Here is a 13,589-nt window from a genome sequence, read left to right as displayed (position 1 = left end):
GTAGGGGGAGACCAAGACATGAATACACTAAGCAGATTCAGAAGGATGTAGTTTGCTGTAGTTACTGGGAGACGAAGTGGCTTGCGCAAGATAGAGTAGCATGGAGAGCTGCATCAAACCAGTCTCAGGACTGAAGACCACAACAACAACCACATACTGAAATAGATATTAGTAAAATCCTAGTAGATACTGGTACACAAAACAAATTAGATGACTGTAATCATAAGCATGAAATTGAAATAGAAGAACAATATTAGGAGTGATGAAAACTTACAAGAAGCAACGAAAACAGGTTATTAAATACTAAAAAAAGCCACAGCAAAAAATTATTGAAGGAAATAAGAGTTAATGTAGAACATGAAATGATATAAGACAATACTAGAAAAGAGGGTGGAATGGTTCAAATGGCTCAAATGGCTCTGAGCACTATGCGACTTAACTTCTGAGGTCATCAGTCGCCTAGAACTTAGAACTAATTAAACATAACTAACCTCACGACATCACACACATCCGTGCCCGATGCAGGATTGGAACCTGCGACCGTAGCGGTCGCCCTGTTCCAGACTGTACCGCCTAGAACCGCACGGCCACTCCGGCTGGCAAGGGAGTGGAATATGTGTTGGTAAACAGAATAAGAAAACCAGGTTGGACACCAGAATTTTGGCTGAGGAAGAGTACATAGACTTGTTGCTAATAAAATTTACAGGGTGAAGAGAGTGAAAATATCCCTCTTTGGTAAGGAATAGAAAGTTTTGGGGTGCTAATGGAAAGGCTCACATCAAAAAGCAAAAATCATGTGCTGTACTTGTTGTTGTTGTTGTGGTCTTCAGTCCTGAGACTGGTTTGATGCAGCTCTCCATGCTACTCTATCCTGTGCAAGCTTCTTCATCTCCCACTACTTACTGCAACCTACATCCTTCTGAATCTGCTTAGTGTATTCATCTCTTGGTCTCCCTCTTCGAGTTTTACCATCCACACTGCCCTCCAATGCTAAATTTGTGATCCCCTGATGCCTCAGAACATGTCCTACCAACCGGTCCCTTCTTCTTGTTAATTTGTGCCACAAACTCCTCTTTTCCCCAATTCTATTCAATACCTCCTCATTAATTATGTGATCTACCCATTTAATCTTCAGCATTCTTCTGTAGCACCACATTTCGAAAGCTTCTATTCTCTTCCTGTCTAAACCATTTATCGTCCATGTTTCACTTCCATACATGACAACACTCCATACAAATACTTTCAGAAACTACTTCCTGACACTTAAATCTATACTCGATGTTAACAAATTTCTCTTCTTCAGAAACGCTTTCCTTGCCATTGCCAGTCTACAGTTTATGTCCTCTCTACTTCGACCATCATCAGTTATTTTGCTCCCCAAATAGCAAAATTCCTTTACTACTTTAAGCGTCTCATTTCCTAATCCAATTCCCTCAGCATCACCCGACTTAATTTGACTACATTCCATTATCCTCGTTTTGCTTTTGTTGTGTTCATCTTGTATCCTCCTTTCAAGACAATGTCCATTCCGTTCAACTGCTCTTCCAAGTACTTTGCTGTCTCTGTCAGAATTACAATGTAATCGGCGAACCTCAAAGTTTTTATTTCTTCTCCATGGATTTTTGTACCTACTCCGAATTTTTCTTTTGTTTCCTTTACTGCTTGGTCAATATACAGATTGAATAACATCGGGGAGAGGCTACACCGCTGTCTCACACCCTTCCCAACCACTGCTTCCCTTTCATGTCCCTCGACTCTTGTAACTGCCATCTGGTTTCTGTACAAATTGTAAATAGCCTTTCGTTCCCTGTATTTTAGCCCTGCCATCTTCAGAATTTGAAAGAGAGTATTCCAGTCAACATTGTCAAAAGCTTTCTCTGAGTCTACAAATGCTAGAAACGTTGGTTTACCTTTCCTTAATCTTTCTTCTAAGATAAGTCGTAAGGTCAGTATGGCCTCACGTGTTCCAACACTTCTACGGAATCCAAACTGATCTTCCCCGAGGTCTGCTTCTACCAGTTTTTCCATTCGTCTGTAAATAATTCGCGTTAGTATTTTGCAGCTGTGACTTATTAAACTGATTGGTCGGTAATTTTTACATCTGTCAACACTTGCTTTCTTTGGAATTGGAATTATTATATTCTTCTTGAATTCTGAGGGTATTTCGCCTGTCTCATACTTCTTGCTCACCAGATGGTAGAGTTTTGTCAGGACTGGCTCTCCCAAGGCCGTCAGTAGTTCTAATGGAATGTTGTCTACTCCCAGGGCCTTGTTTCGGCTCGGGTCTTTCAGTGCTCTGTCAAACTCTTCACGCAGTATCGTATCTCCCATTTCATCTTCATTTACATCCTCTTCCATTTCTATAGTATTGTCCTGAAGTACATCACCCTTGTATAGACCTTCTATATACTCCTTCCCCCTCTCTGCTTTCCCTTCTTTGCTTAGAACTGGGTTTCCATTTGTGCTCTTGATATTCATACAAGTGGCTCTCTTTTCTCCAAATGTCTCTTTAATTTTCCTGTAGGCAGTATCTATCTTGCCCCTAGTAAGATAAGCCTCTACATCCTTACACTTGTCCTCTAGCCATCCCTGCTTAGCCATTTTGCACTTCCTGTCGATATCATTTTTGAGACGTTTGTATTCCTATTTGCCTGTTTCATTTACTGCATTTTTATATTTTTTCCTTTCATCAATTAAATTCAATATTTCTTCTGTTACCCAAGGATTTCTACTAGCCCTCGTCTTTTTACCTACTTGATCCTCTGCTACATTCACTACTTCATCCCTCGGAGCTACCCATTCTTCTTCTACTGTATTTCTTTCCCCCATTCCTGTCAATTGCTCCCTTATTCTCTCTCTGAAACTCTGTACAACCTCTGGTTTAGTCAGTTTTTCCAGGTCCCATCTCCTTAAATTCCCATCTTTTTGCAGTTTCTTCAGTGGTGTGCTATGGAAGAAAAAATTTATGCTTTGTGAGGTCATACTATTTGTGATTCTGCACTTCAGACGAACATATGCCGTTTTCTTCACCATATCTGAAATACAGCTGTTTGAAAATCACAGGCATCAGTCACATGTCTTCACCAGCACTGACGTGTGAATACAACCCAAGAGACATCAGGGTATGTAGTGTTGTTTAGTGACCATTTCAGTGCACACTTCGCTTGCACATGGTGGGGTGACGAGTCATGCAACTGTACACCTGTTCACCTCATGTCTCAGTACTACAGTTCTTGCGTCAGTGTAGTTACTACAGTGGTGTTAAATTTATAGCCAAAACAGTACAGGTGAGTGCAGTGAAAATGTCATAGATCTTCACACATGCAGATTATAGTGGCATACTCTTTGTCTATAGGTTCTCCAGTGGGAATTCCAGAGCCGCTAGCCGGCCGATGTGGCCGAGCGTTTCAGTCTTTTGTGAGGAAATATACACAGTTAAACAGAACATTGGATCATAATTTTTCATTTGCCATCACATGCTTTTGTTCTGTTTCAGTCTGGAACCGCGCGACCGCTACGGTCGCAGGTTCGAATCCTGCCTTGGGCATGGATGTGTGTTATGTCATTAGGTTAGTTAGGTTTAAGTAGTTCTAAGTTATAGGGGACTGATGACCCCAGCTATTAAGTCCCATAGTGCTCAGAGCCATTTGAACCATTTTGAACCAGAGCCGCTGTTTTCAAATACGAAAGACGGTTATAGAATTGCAAAATTTCAGATAGCTGGATATTTAGCAGGGAATTTGACGGTTTGCATCAGTGTGTACTGCTTACATGTTGTATCGGAACAACCAGTCCAACAGGATCTTACTGAAATTGAGAACATTCCTGAAGTGATAGAACGCAGCCAAACTACTAAGTCAAGAAGCACTGCTGCGCAGCTTGGTTCTGCACGAAAATGGATGATGTGCACAATACGTGGGCATTGTCTCCACCTGTACCAACAGCTGACTGCGCAATATCTCCATGTAAGAGACGATGCCAAACGGAAGGAGTTCTGTCACTGGGTCACTGCCAATGAATGCTGTATTTAACATATACTATTCACTGGCGAGTCAACATTTACCAGTAATGGTATCTAAAACTCACACAGCTCTCGCATACGGGCAGATGAAAATCTGCACACTACTGTGGAAACAAATTTTCATTGATCGTCCTAGGTGAACGTGTGGTGTGGTATTATTGATAACCAATTTATGGGCCCAGTTATTTTTGATAAATGCCTTAATGGAGTATGGTATCTAGATTTCCTTCAAAATGTGTTACCAGAATATTTGGAAGATATTCCTTCGGCAGTAAGACATTATGTGTACTTCCAGTAAGACGGAACTCCTACACACTCTGTATGGCCAGTAACACAGTATCTCATTGAAACATATCCTGGGCAGGGAATCGATCGCTGTGGCCGTTGAGCTCACTTGATCTTACTCCATTAGATTACTGCTTGTGCAGTTGGCTTAAGAGTGCAGTCTAGAAATGCAGAATGGACAGAAAGGGAGAACTTACTTTCTGTTACATGTGTGTGCTGAAATAAAGGACCATAAAGATGAGACCAGTTCAGCAAAACTGCAGCTGTCTGCAAGTGCTGCAAAACGTATTTTAGTTGATAGTGGATCTTTTGAACGTCTTTTGTGAGGAAATATACACACTTAAACAGAACATTGGATCATAATTTTTCATTTGCCATCACCTACTTTTGTTCTGTTCCCCATTGTTTTCTTTAGTCTCCTCATAAACTGCTAAGAAAGGGACATATGATCAGATGAAGTTTTATGTTCACAAACACTGGTATTATCACCCCTCAAAGTATGTATTTTGTTACTGACTCTCCCTGTATTCTGATGTGATTGCGATAGTGCAGCAGAGATGAATGGGGAATCGTTATAGTGATGATGATGATGATGAGGTCCCATACTCCGAGGACCGTAGGGGGCGATGCAGGAGACTCGCACCACCCTACTAGGCAAGGTCCTAGCGGAGGTGGTTTGCCGTTGCCTTCCTCCGACCGTAATGGTGATGAATGATGATGATGAAGACGACACAACAACACCCAGTCATCTCGAGGCAGGAAAAATCCCTAACCCCGGCGGGAATCGAACCCGGGACCCCGTGCGTATAAAGCGAGAATGCTGCCGCAAGACCAGGAGCTGATAGGATACCAGATGGTAAATGGGGAAGTACATTCACACAGCATCATTGACGAATTGCAGATTGTTACGGCCTGGAGTGTGAGAATAAGCATTTCAGAAACGGCTAAGGCAATAACTATTCACATGCTACTGTCATCTGTAACTACAGAAAGTGGTTGAAAGACAGTGAAACAAGTAGCACGAGACCAGACGTTGGACATCTATGCCTCATCACAGAATGTACAGTCAGACACTTTCACACTCTGTAAGGTGGTCAGGGAGCGACCTGTGGCATATATAACGACAGAGCACGTTGCTGTTGCAGGCACAAGTAGCTTGCAGCACACTCCTCAGCGCATATTATTGAACACGCAACCCCATAGCAGACAACCACTATGAGTTCTATTTATGACTCAACAATTCCCGGAATTATGATTGGGATGGGTGCAAGATCATCGAGATTTAACCATGAATCAATTCAAACATTATGATGGTCAGATGAACCATGTCTTGTTACAGCAGAACATCCAGATGACCAATTGCAAGAAACAAGCAATGCAACATGGATTCAGCCCGGTGTTATGCTATGGGGGACATTTATCTGGGCTTACACAACATCTTCAATAGTGGCAGAAGCCACTGAAATAGCTGTGGACTATGTAAACATTATTGCTGACTTTCTGAATCCATTCACACTTTATGTATTCCATAATGTCAATGGCACCTTTCAACAAAATAACCGTCCATGTCACAAGGCACTAATTGTGGAACAGTGATTTGAGGAGTTTGGTAGTGAACTTGTATTGGTGTCTGGGACACCACATTCACCTGATCTAAACCCAGTGGAACAGAGCTGGTGGATTGTAAGATGCCGGCTCTGTGCCTACAAACCACTGGTTGTGATGTACAGGAATTGTGTATCCTGTGCATATACACTACTGGAAATTGAAATAAGAACACCGTGAATTCATTGTCCCAGGAAGGGGAAACTTTATTGACACATTCCTGGGGTCAGTCACATCACGTGATCACACTGACAGAACCACAGGCAGATAGACACAGGCAACAGAGCATGCACAATGTCGGCACTAGTACAGTGTATATCCACCTTTCGCAGCAATGCAGGCTGCTATTCTCCCATGGAGACGATCGTAGAGATGCTGGATGTAGTCCTGTGGAACGGCTTGCCATGCCATTTCCACCTGGCGCCTCAGTTGGACCAGCGTTCGTGCTGGACGTGCAGACCGCGTGAGACGACGCTTCATCCAGTCCCAAACATGCTCAATGGGGAACAGATCCGGAGATCTTGCTGGCCAGGGTAGTTGACTTACACCTTCTAGAGCACGTTGGGTGGCACGGGATACATGCGGACGTGCATTGTCCTGTTGGAACAGCAAGTTCCCTTGCCGGTCTAGGAATGGTAGAACGATGGGTTCGATGACGGTTTGGATGTACCGTGCACTATTCAGTGTCCCCTCGACGATCACCAGTGGTGTACGGCCAGTGTAGGAGATCGCTTCCCACACCATGATGCCGGGTGTTGGCCCTGTGTGCCTCAGTCGTATGCAGTCCTGATTGTGGCGCTCACCTGCACGGCGCCAAACACGCATACGACCATCATTGGCACCAAGGCAGAAGCGACTCTCATCGCTGAAGACAACACGTCTCCATTCGTCCCTCCATTCACGCCTGTCGCGACACCACTGGAGGCGGGCTGCACGATGTTGGGGCGTGGGCGGAAGACGGCCTAACAGTGTGCGGGACCGTAGCCCAGCTTCATGGAGACGGTTGCGAATGGTCCTCGCCGATACCCCAGGAGCAACAGTGTCCCTAATTTGTTGGGAAGTGGCGGTGCGGTCCCCTACGGCACTGCGTAGGATCCTACGGTCTTGGCGTGCATCCGTGCGTCGCTGCGGTCCGGTCCCAGGTCGACGGGCACGTGCACCTTCCGCCGACCACTGGCGACAACATCGATGTACTGTGGAGACCTCACGCCCCACGTGTTGAGCAATTCGGCGGTACGTCCACCCGGCCTCCCGCATGCCCACTATACGCCCTCGCTCAAAGTCCGTCAACTGCACATACGGTTGACGTCCACGCTGTCGCGGCATGCTACCAGTGTTAAAGACTGCGATGGAGCTCCGTATGCCACGGCAAACTGGCTGACACTGACGGCGGCGGTGCACAAATGCTGCGCAGCTAGCGCCATTCGACGGCCAACACCGCGGTTCCTGGTGTGTCCGCTGTGCCGTGCGTGTGATCATTGCTTGTACAGCCCTCTCGCAGTGTCCGGAGCAAGTATGGTGGGTCTGACACACCGGTGTCAATGTGTTCTTTTTTCCATTTCCAGGGGTGTACATTGCTGTGGATGTCAAATTTGATTCAAACTCCTAACACAAATAATGTACAATGGCAGAAGCATGTAGCGCTTGCACAAATTCCACCTTCATGAGCGCATTTCGAGTGAAGGATTACACAAAATCATCGGCTTTGCACATTAAGCAGGAGAATAAAAGGACAAAGCAAGTCCCAACAGAACAGTTTATGGTGAGGATGAAACGCTACAGCAGATACAGGAAGCAAAATACACAATCATTCCTACACAATCTATCACCCTGTATGACAATCCAGGGTAAACAAAGCATGTGGAGGCCATTGTAAGATGTAGAAGCTCTATGAAAGGTACTGACGGCATGGTACTCCCTTTCACCAAACAAGAAATGTGAGATAATCAGACCTGTGTCAAAAGTAAAGTAGTATGCCTTACGTGAAAGATATTATACATGCACATCTGAACTTTTATGTGAACCAATATTTTTTGTGATCTTATTAACAAGCTGTCAGTATTCATCTCAAAGAACTAAAACACCTGATAATTGAAAAATAATAGATTGATAACATAATTCGGTGCTGATTACAGGAGCATGTCAATTCTATTGGCATAATATATAGATGTATTTTATTTGTCAAATGGCTCTAAGCACTATGGGACTTAACATCTATGGACATCAGTCCCCTAGAACTTAGAACTACTTAAACCTAACTAACCTAAGGACATCACACAACACCCAGTCATCACGAGACAGAGAAAATCCCTGACCCCACTGGGAATCGAAACCGGGATTTTATTTGTCACCTTAGTCAACAATCACAACTAGCTATGGTGTTAGTCGATGTTGGCAATGTGAATCATTCAATTAGACAATATTTTATTAGAGGTATGAGCAAAATACGATTATGAAGCAGTTTATGACACCATTATCAATAAAATGACTGAATCAACAGGGATGTCCACTGTCAGCAACATTACAAGCAACTGTCATGCAATCACATCTAGGGCTCCAGGTTACCAATGTGAAGGAGACATCTCTGGAACATGCTTATGAAATCAGTTTGCTGATCGACAATAAGGATGAGATGTAGAAACTCAAACAAATTTATACAACATAAATGCTAACGAAGATGAGAAAATCAGTTATGTAACGAAAATCCCAGCTCGTGGAACTAGCCTGAACATCATCTGGTTTACTACAACCAAAGAGAGGGCGTTATTTGTAGAAAGTGGAAAATATTGTTTCTGTTAATTGGGAGCATAAATGCAAAGCAATGCTTGAAACGATATAGGACCATGACACACTAATTTCAGGTAAATTCCAACTTCATGAACACTTATATCATCAGTGTAATGAATTATTTACAAGCAGTCCTTTCACCGCCCATCACATTTGCTAAAAGGACACTGGCAACAGCGGGTCAGTTTGTATGACGTGGTAACATCTGCAAGACTGCCTTCAGTGCAACAATGCTACAGTACACACAAATACCTGTGGAAGCAACGGTGCTGAACTTCCTGGAATACAAGAAAACACTGACAGAACGATCACAATGCTGTAGCCAAGTGCATTTTCATTCCACTAGAATCCTCTACCAAAGACATCTCGATCAATGCAGGCAAGGTAAATCACAAACTAAATTACATTCGATGGTATTACATGGCCAATAATTCTTTATATGGAGTAGCATGAACAACACCACTCTGGCTACACAAAGCAAAGCGAGCTGTTAGGATGTAATTTATGATATGGTCCCTATGATAAATAAATTATACAGGATTCTATTAAGTCCAAGTTTGCAAAACCAGAATTCAGTTGTAATAGGCAGAAGCTGTATGTAATTGGATGATGGAAAAAATAGATTTTAAAACCAGTGCGACTTCCATGAACATTGAATTGAAGTATGTTCTTCAGGTGAACTGAACCGACTACTGTGACACTAAATTAATGTTTTAAGAGATGAAAAGTTTAAAGACACTCGTGCTGCAGGAATAAAGAACCCGTTTTAAGGTCTCTTGGAGTGAAAGGTGACTGTCTATGCAAAGCAGAAATTTTAAACTATCACCGCACTGTATTCCAATGTCATAATATCTGAGCAGTTTGCAATTATATCATTTCATTACTGTGAATCTTCATTGATTTCATCGTGACTGACTCATTCATTTCCTTACAATGCAAATTATTGCTAGTGTAAGGTACCACTCTTTAAAACTACTTTCCACAACTGAATGATAGTTTATCATTAGTTTCTTCTTGCTGCCAGCTATCTTCAGGTGGAACGCTATTACAATATCTTAAAGCAGGAGAGAGATAAACAAATGAAAACTAATAACTGTGAATGACAAACTGGTTAGAAGAAGCAAAGAGTTAACAGTAAATGACCATAAATCTGCTTGTTTAGGTCATGTACATGGTATTTGTATGACTAGTTCATAAGTTCTCCCAGACTTCTATTAGTATTCCTATACACAATAATCTAAATATCACAGAGCAACCTGTAACAGGGAAAAGCAGACTGTTGGTAAAGTTGCAGTATCTATGGCTGATACACTGTTATTAATGAGGCTCAATATATATATATGTATATTTGAGGACAATCCCAGACAATTGCTGAGAATACTTATGAAATGACAGTTTTAGTTTTCAGGCGCAAAAGACATCCAACTTATCCTCTGTCATCAGTGCTAGGAACATCACCCACAAAAGTGCCTGGTGTGCTATGTCCTGTCGCAGCTCACCTGGGCATACGAGGAGGCTGTCCTAGGTTTGCAGCTCGGACACACCCCAAAAGCTTGACACCACCACTGGCTCAGTACCCAAACAGATAAAAAGCAGGATATCTTTCCACCGTAGATGATGTATTCGGCTAACAGAAAAGAGATTTCCAATACCATGCCATTCAGGGCAACTGTTAGATTGAAGTATAGGGGTTTTTGCACCAGAAGTGATGATGAGTCAGCCAGCATAAAGTGCATATTTCGTAACATGTGCCATGAGAGCATGTGGTAAGCTATATGTGCTAATCACTTTACAAGCAGTTAGAGTTATAGCAGCAGTAATTTTAGACAAATGTCTGTATGAGAAATAGCTGAATGCTAATGTGCCTCATTTCACAGCTCAGTGTTTGGCGCATATTTGCAGAATTTCTTGAATTTGTACAGGTCATTTTAATCTATGTCAACGCCTTGTGCGTTTTAAAATGGAGTAGCATTGTTGCTAACATATCATGTCAAACTTGGGATCCATGTGAACTGCTGCACACACCAGAGGCAGGCAAAGGTGCACAGCCTCCACGAGGTCCACTGCTTTAAAGCACTATGGGGGAAAACGCCTTCCAAGTTGTTGGCCATTGTTCAGTCAACATAATTAACATATTCTTGTGATCCCACAGGAAAGATCACTGCTGCCAGAACACTAACATCAATTTTTAGTATATGGGGTATGTAATTTCCAATTAAAACATTAGCACCTCCATTTGCACATAATATTTACAGGAAGGCAAAAATTAGTTGCCCGATTGATGGATAATGGTTTTATCATCTATAATATCTCAGTAGGCAGAATAATGCACTTAATTTGCGATTATCTGCATTTAGTTTGTAAAGAATTTCCTACATTTTACTCTGAAGCACATGCAAAACACAGCTTGTAGTATCAGAGTGTGTTTTCTGGTAGGTTCATTGTAGTAAGTCTGTCTCATGTAAATGGCATGGTGCGTTTGTCAGTAGCTACATCAGTAGTGTGAGGTCTACACTGTGTTCAGGAGCCCAGACGTAGCTGTAGCTGTGTTTTTTTGTGTAAACTGAGGAAGTGCATGCTGAATTTACTCTCGTAACCTGAAAGTTTTGCTCTTGCCTTGAGACATATCACAACAAGAATGTAGTTAAAAGTGTAACTCTCTCTCTCTCTCTCTCTCTCTCTCTCTCTCTCTCTCTCTCTCTCTCTGTGTGTGTGTGTGTGTGTGTGTGTGTGTGCATGCATGTACATGGTCTGATAAATGTCTCTCTGTGCAGGGCAGGACAGCTGAGAAGCTGAATTACTGCCATTGCTATATCCCAAGTATTTCGACTTAACGGTTTCCTGGCAAAGAGTAGCTTTCTTTTTACTGATGTGTGTCAAGTAAATTTTGAATAACTGCACTGAATCTTTTTGCTGCCATAATGGGGAGATCTCCTTATAAACAACGGAATGTGATTAGTTTTGTGTGTTCCGTTTGCAAGCAATGGCAGAGAGTGATGCACACAGCAGACTGGCTAGATGGGGCATCCCTTTCAGTTGAGGGCAACCATTACATGAGAGTGGGAAATGTGGTCGAAAGAATGCAATGTTGGGTAACAATTTGCTAGGATGTGTCTAATCAGTTACTTGAGAGATGGAATGTAGGAAGTTTTATGTGAGAGTGGATGAAGTCTTTGAGAGTATGATATCATTGTACATCTGTATCTTGTTTTAAAGTGTCTTTTCCTCTGTTCTGTATTTTAGAAGGGAGAAAATTACAGATTCGTCAGTTGGCATTGGACAGATGCGTTCCTAAAATTGGTCTTAGCTCCACTTATGTGGTAGCATTCTGCATCAGAACTGTGTGTTGGAAGAAATTTGTGAAAATTTCTCTCTTTTCGACAGAAACCTTTCCGTGGAGGAGAGAGGCAGGAGGCTGATCGAGGCAGCTAAGAACGGCGCAGTGCGAGAGCTGCAGGCGCTGCTGGCTGCTGGGGCAGACGTTGGGGCGAAAGACGACAAAAGCAATACTGCCCTGCACTGGGCAGCCTGGGAAGGATACACACAGGCGGTGAGGTGCCTGGTGGAGGCTGGGGCAGACAAGGATATCGGGAACTTGGTTAAGAACACGCCTCTTCACTGGGCTGCGTGGGGTGGGCGAGCGGCTGCGGTGCAGCTGCTGTTGGCATCTTCCGCCAATCTCAATGTCAGGAATCAGGACGGGATGACGCCGCTGCACGAAGCTGCAAAGCATGGCCGTGCAGACGTGGTGATTGTATTGCTTGATGCAGGAGCTGACAAGGAGGCCAGAACCAACGAGGGTTACACACCACTGGAAATCGCCAGGCAGTACAACCAGCATCACTTAGTGGACTTGCTAAGATGAAACTGGCAGTTCAACAAACATGTTTTGAGTAGAACTAGAAGATCTTAAGTACATTACTTCTGATTATTTTCTAAATAAAGAATACAAAAATGTTAATCCTGCAGTCATTCTTTGTACCCATATTAATGTAACACATATAAATACTCAGATAACACCACTACAAATGTGACAAAGGTAAATATTTATAATCAAATGCAAATAATAGGAGCCAACTTTCTTTCATGTTAACTCAATTACTAATAAATACTAATTATTTAGAATATTTCATCACTGAAAATTACTTAGTCGGAGCGTGTTTAGTGCTGTCAGAAACTACTGTAAATTTCATCTTACCGTTAAGTTCAGTGCCATTAAGTTCAATGGTTGCAATGCATATTCAATTAAGATCTATGACTTAATTTACTTCTTTGTCTATTGTGCAGATTGTGTGATATTTTGTGTTTGTAGTTAAAGTTTTACTTTATTAGCAAAATCCACACAACACAAGTTCTCATCCTAAACTGAATTTAATCGTGTGTCTGCAATACAGCATGTTCAGAGGACAGTGCATTCAATTACAACTTGATATTGGCAGCAACATTCAGTATCATTTTATTGTCGCTTTATTTTTAAGTAATAAGAACTGTAGAAGAACCTGTAGTCCTATCTTCCCTACACAGCTGTGATGCTGCCTTTACAAGATGTATTACCACGTCAGCAAAATCATTAGATGAAAGTCGGCCGAAGAACCCGAGACAGAAGCCAATAGGTAGTAAAGTAGAATAATTTTTATGAATTGTTGCAAAAATGGAGCTATCCCACATTGATGCAAGGAACAACAGCTGCAGACAGTGAGCCTTCCACACTTTTGTATGTCGATCGGCTATACCTCCAATGGCCTTCACTTAAGCTGTTATCAGTTTCAGATTCAAACCATGATGTGAAGTATTCATTTAAAAGAGATTAAAAGGTTGTTTTTGTGCTGATGACAGAGATTTTGTATGTGCTATGTACAGCTGGCATGTAACTAGTACAGGCAATACAGAT

At 42.4% G+C, this 13,589-nt stretch overlaps 1 protein-coding gene across 1 annotated transcript in view; it reads left to right on the top strand.

Annotated features, from left to right (window-relative positions):
• LOC124711566 overlaps nt 1–12,659 on the top strand; it is a 144,672-nt gene extending 132,013 nt beyond the window's left edge. Inside the window, exon 8 of the mRNA XM_047241708.1 lies at nt 12,083–12,659. Coding sequence (XP_047097664.1) covers nt 12,083–12,563 — 481 coding nt within the window. The 3' untranslated portion in view covers nt 12,564–12,659. The remainder of the gene's footprint in view (nt 1–12,082) is intronic.
• The last annotated feature ends 930 nt before the right edge of the window (nt 12,660–13,589 follow it).

Source organism: Schistocerca piceifrons, chromosome 8 (assembly GCF_021461385.2).
Source record: "Schistocerca piceifrons isolate TAMUIC-IGC-003096 chromosome 8, iqSchPice1.1, whole genome shotgun sequence".
Classification (NCBI taxonomy): domain Eukaryota; kingdom Metazoa; phylum Arthropoda; class Insecta; order Orthoptera; family Acrididae; genus Schistocerca; species Schistocerca piceifrons.
Note: the sequence above shows the minus strand (reverse complement) of the source record. Positions and strands in the feature narration are given on the sequence as shown.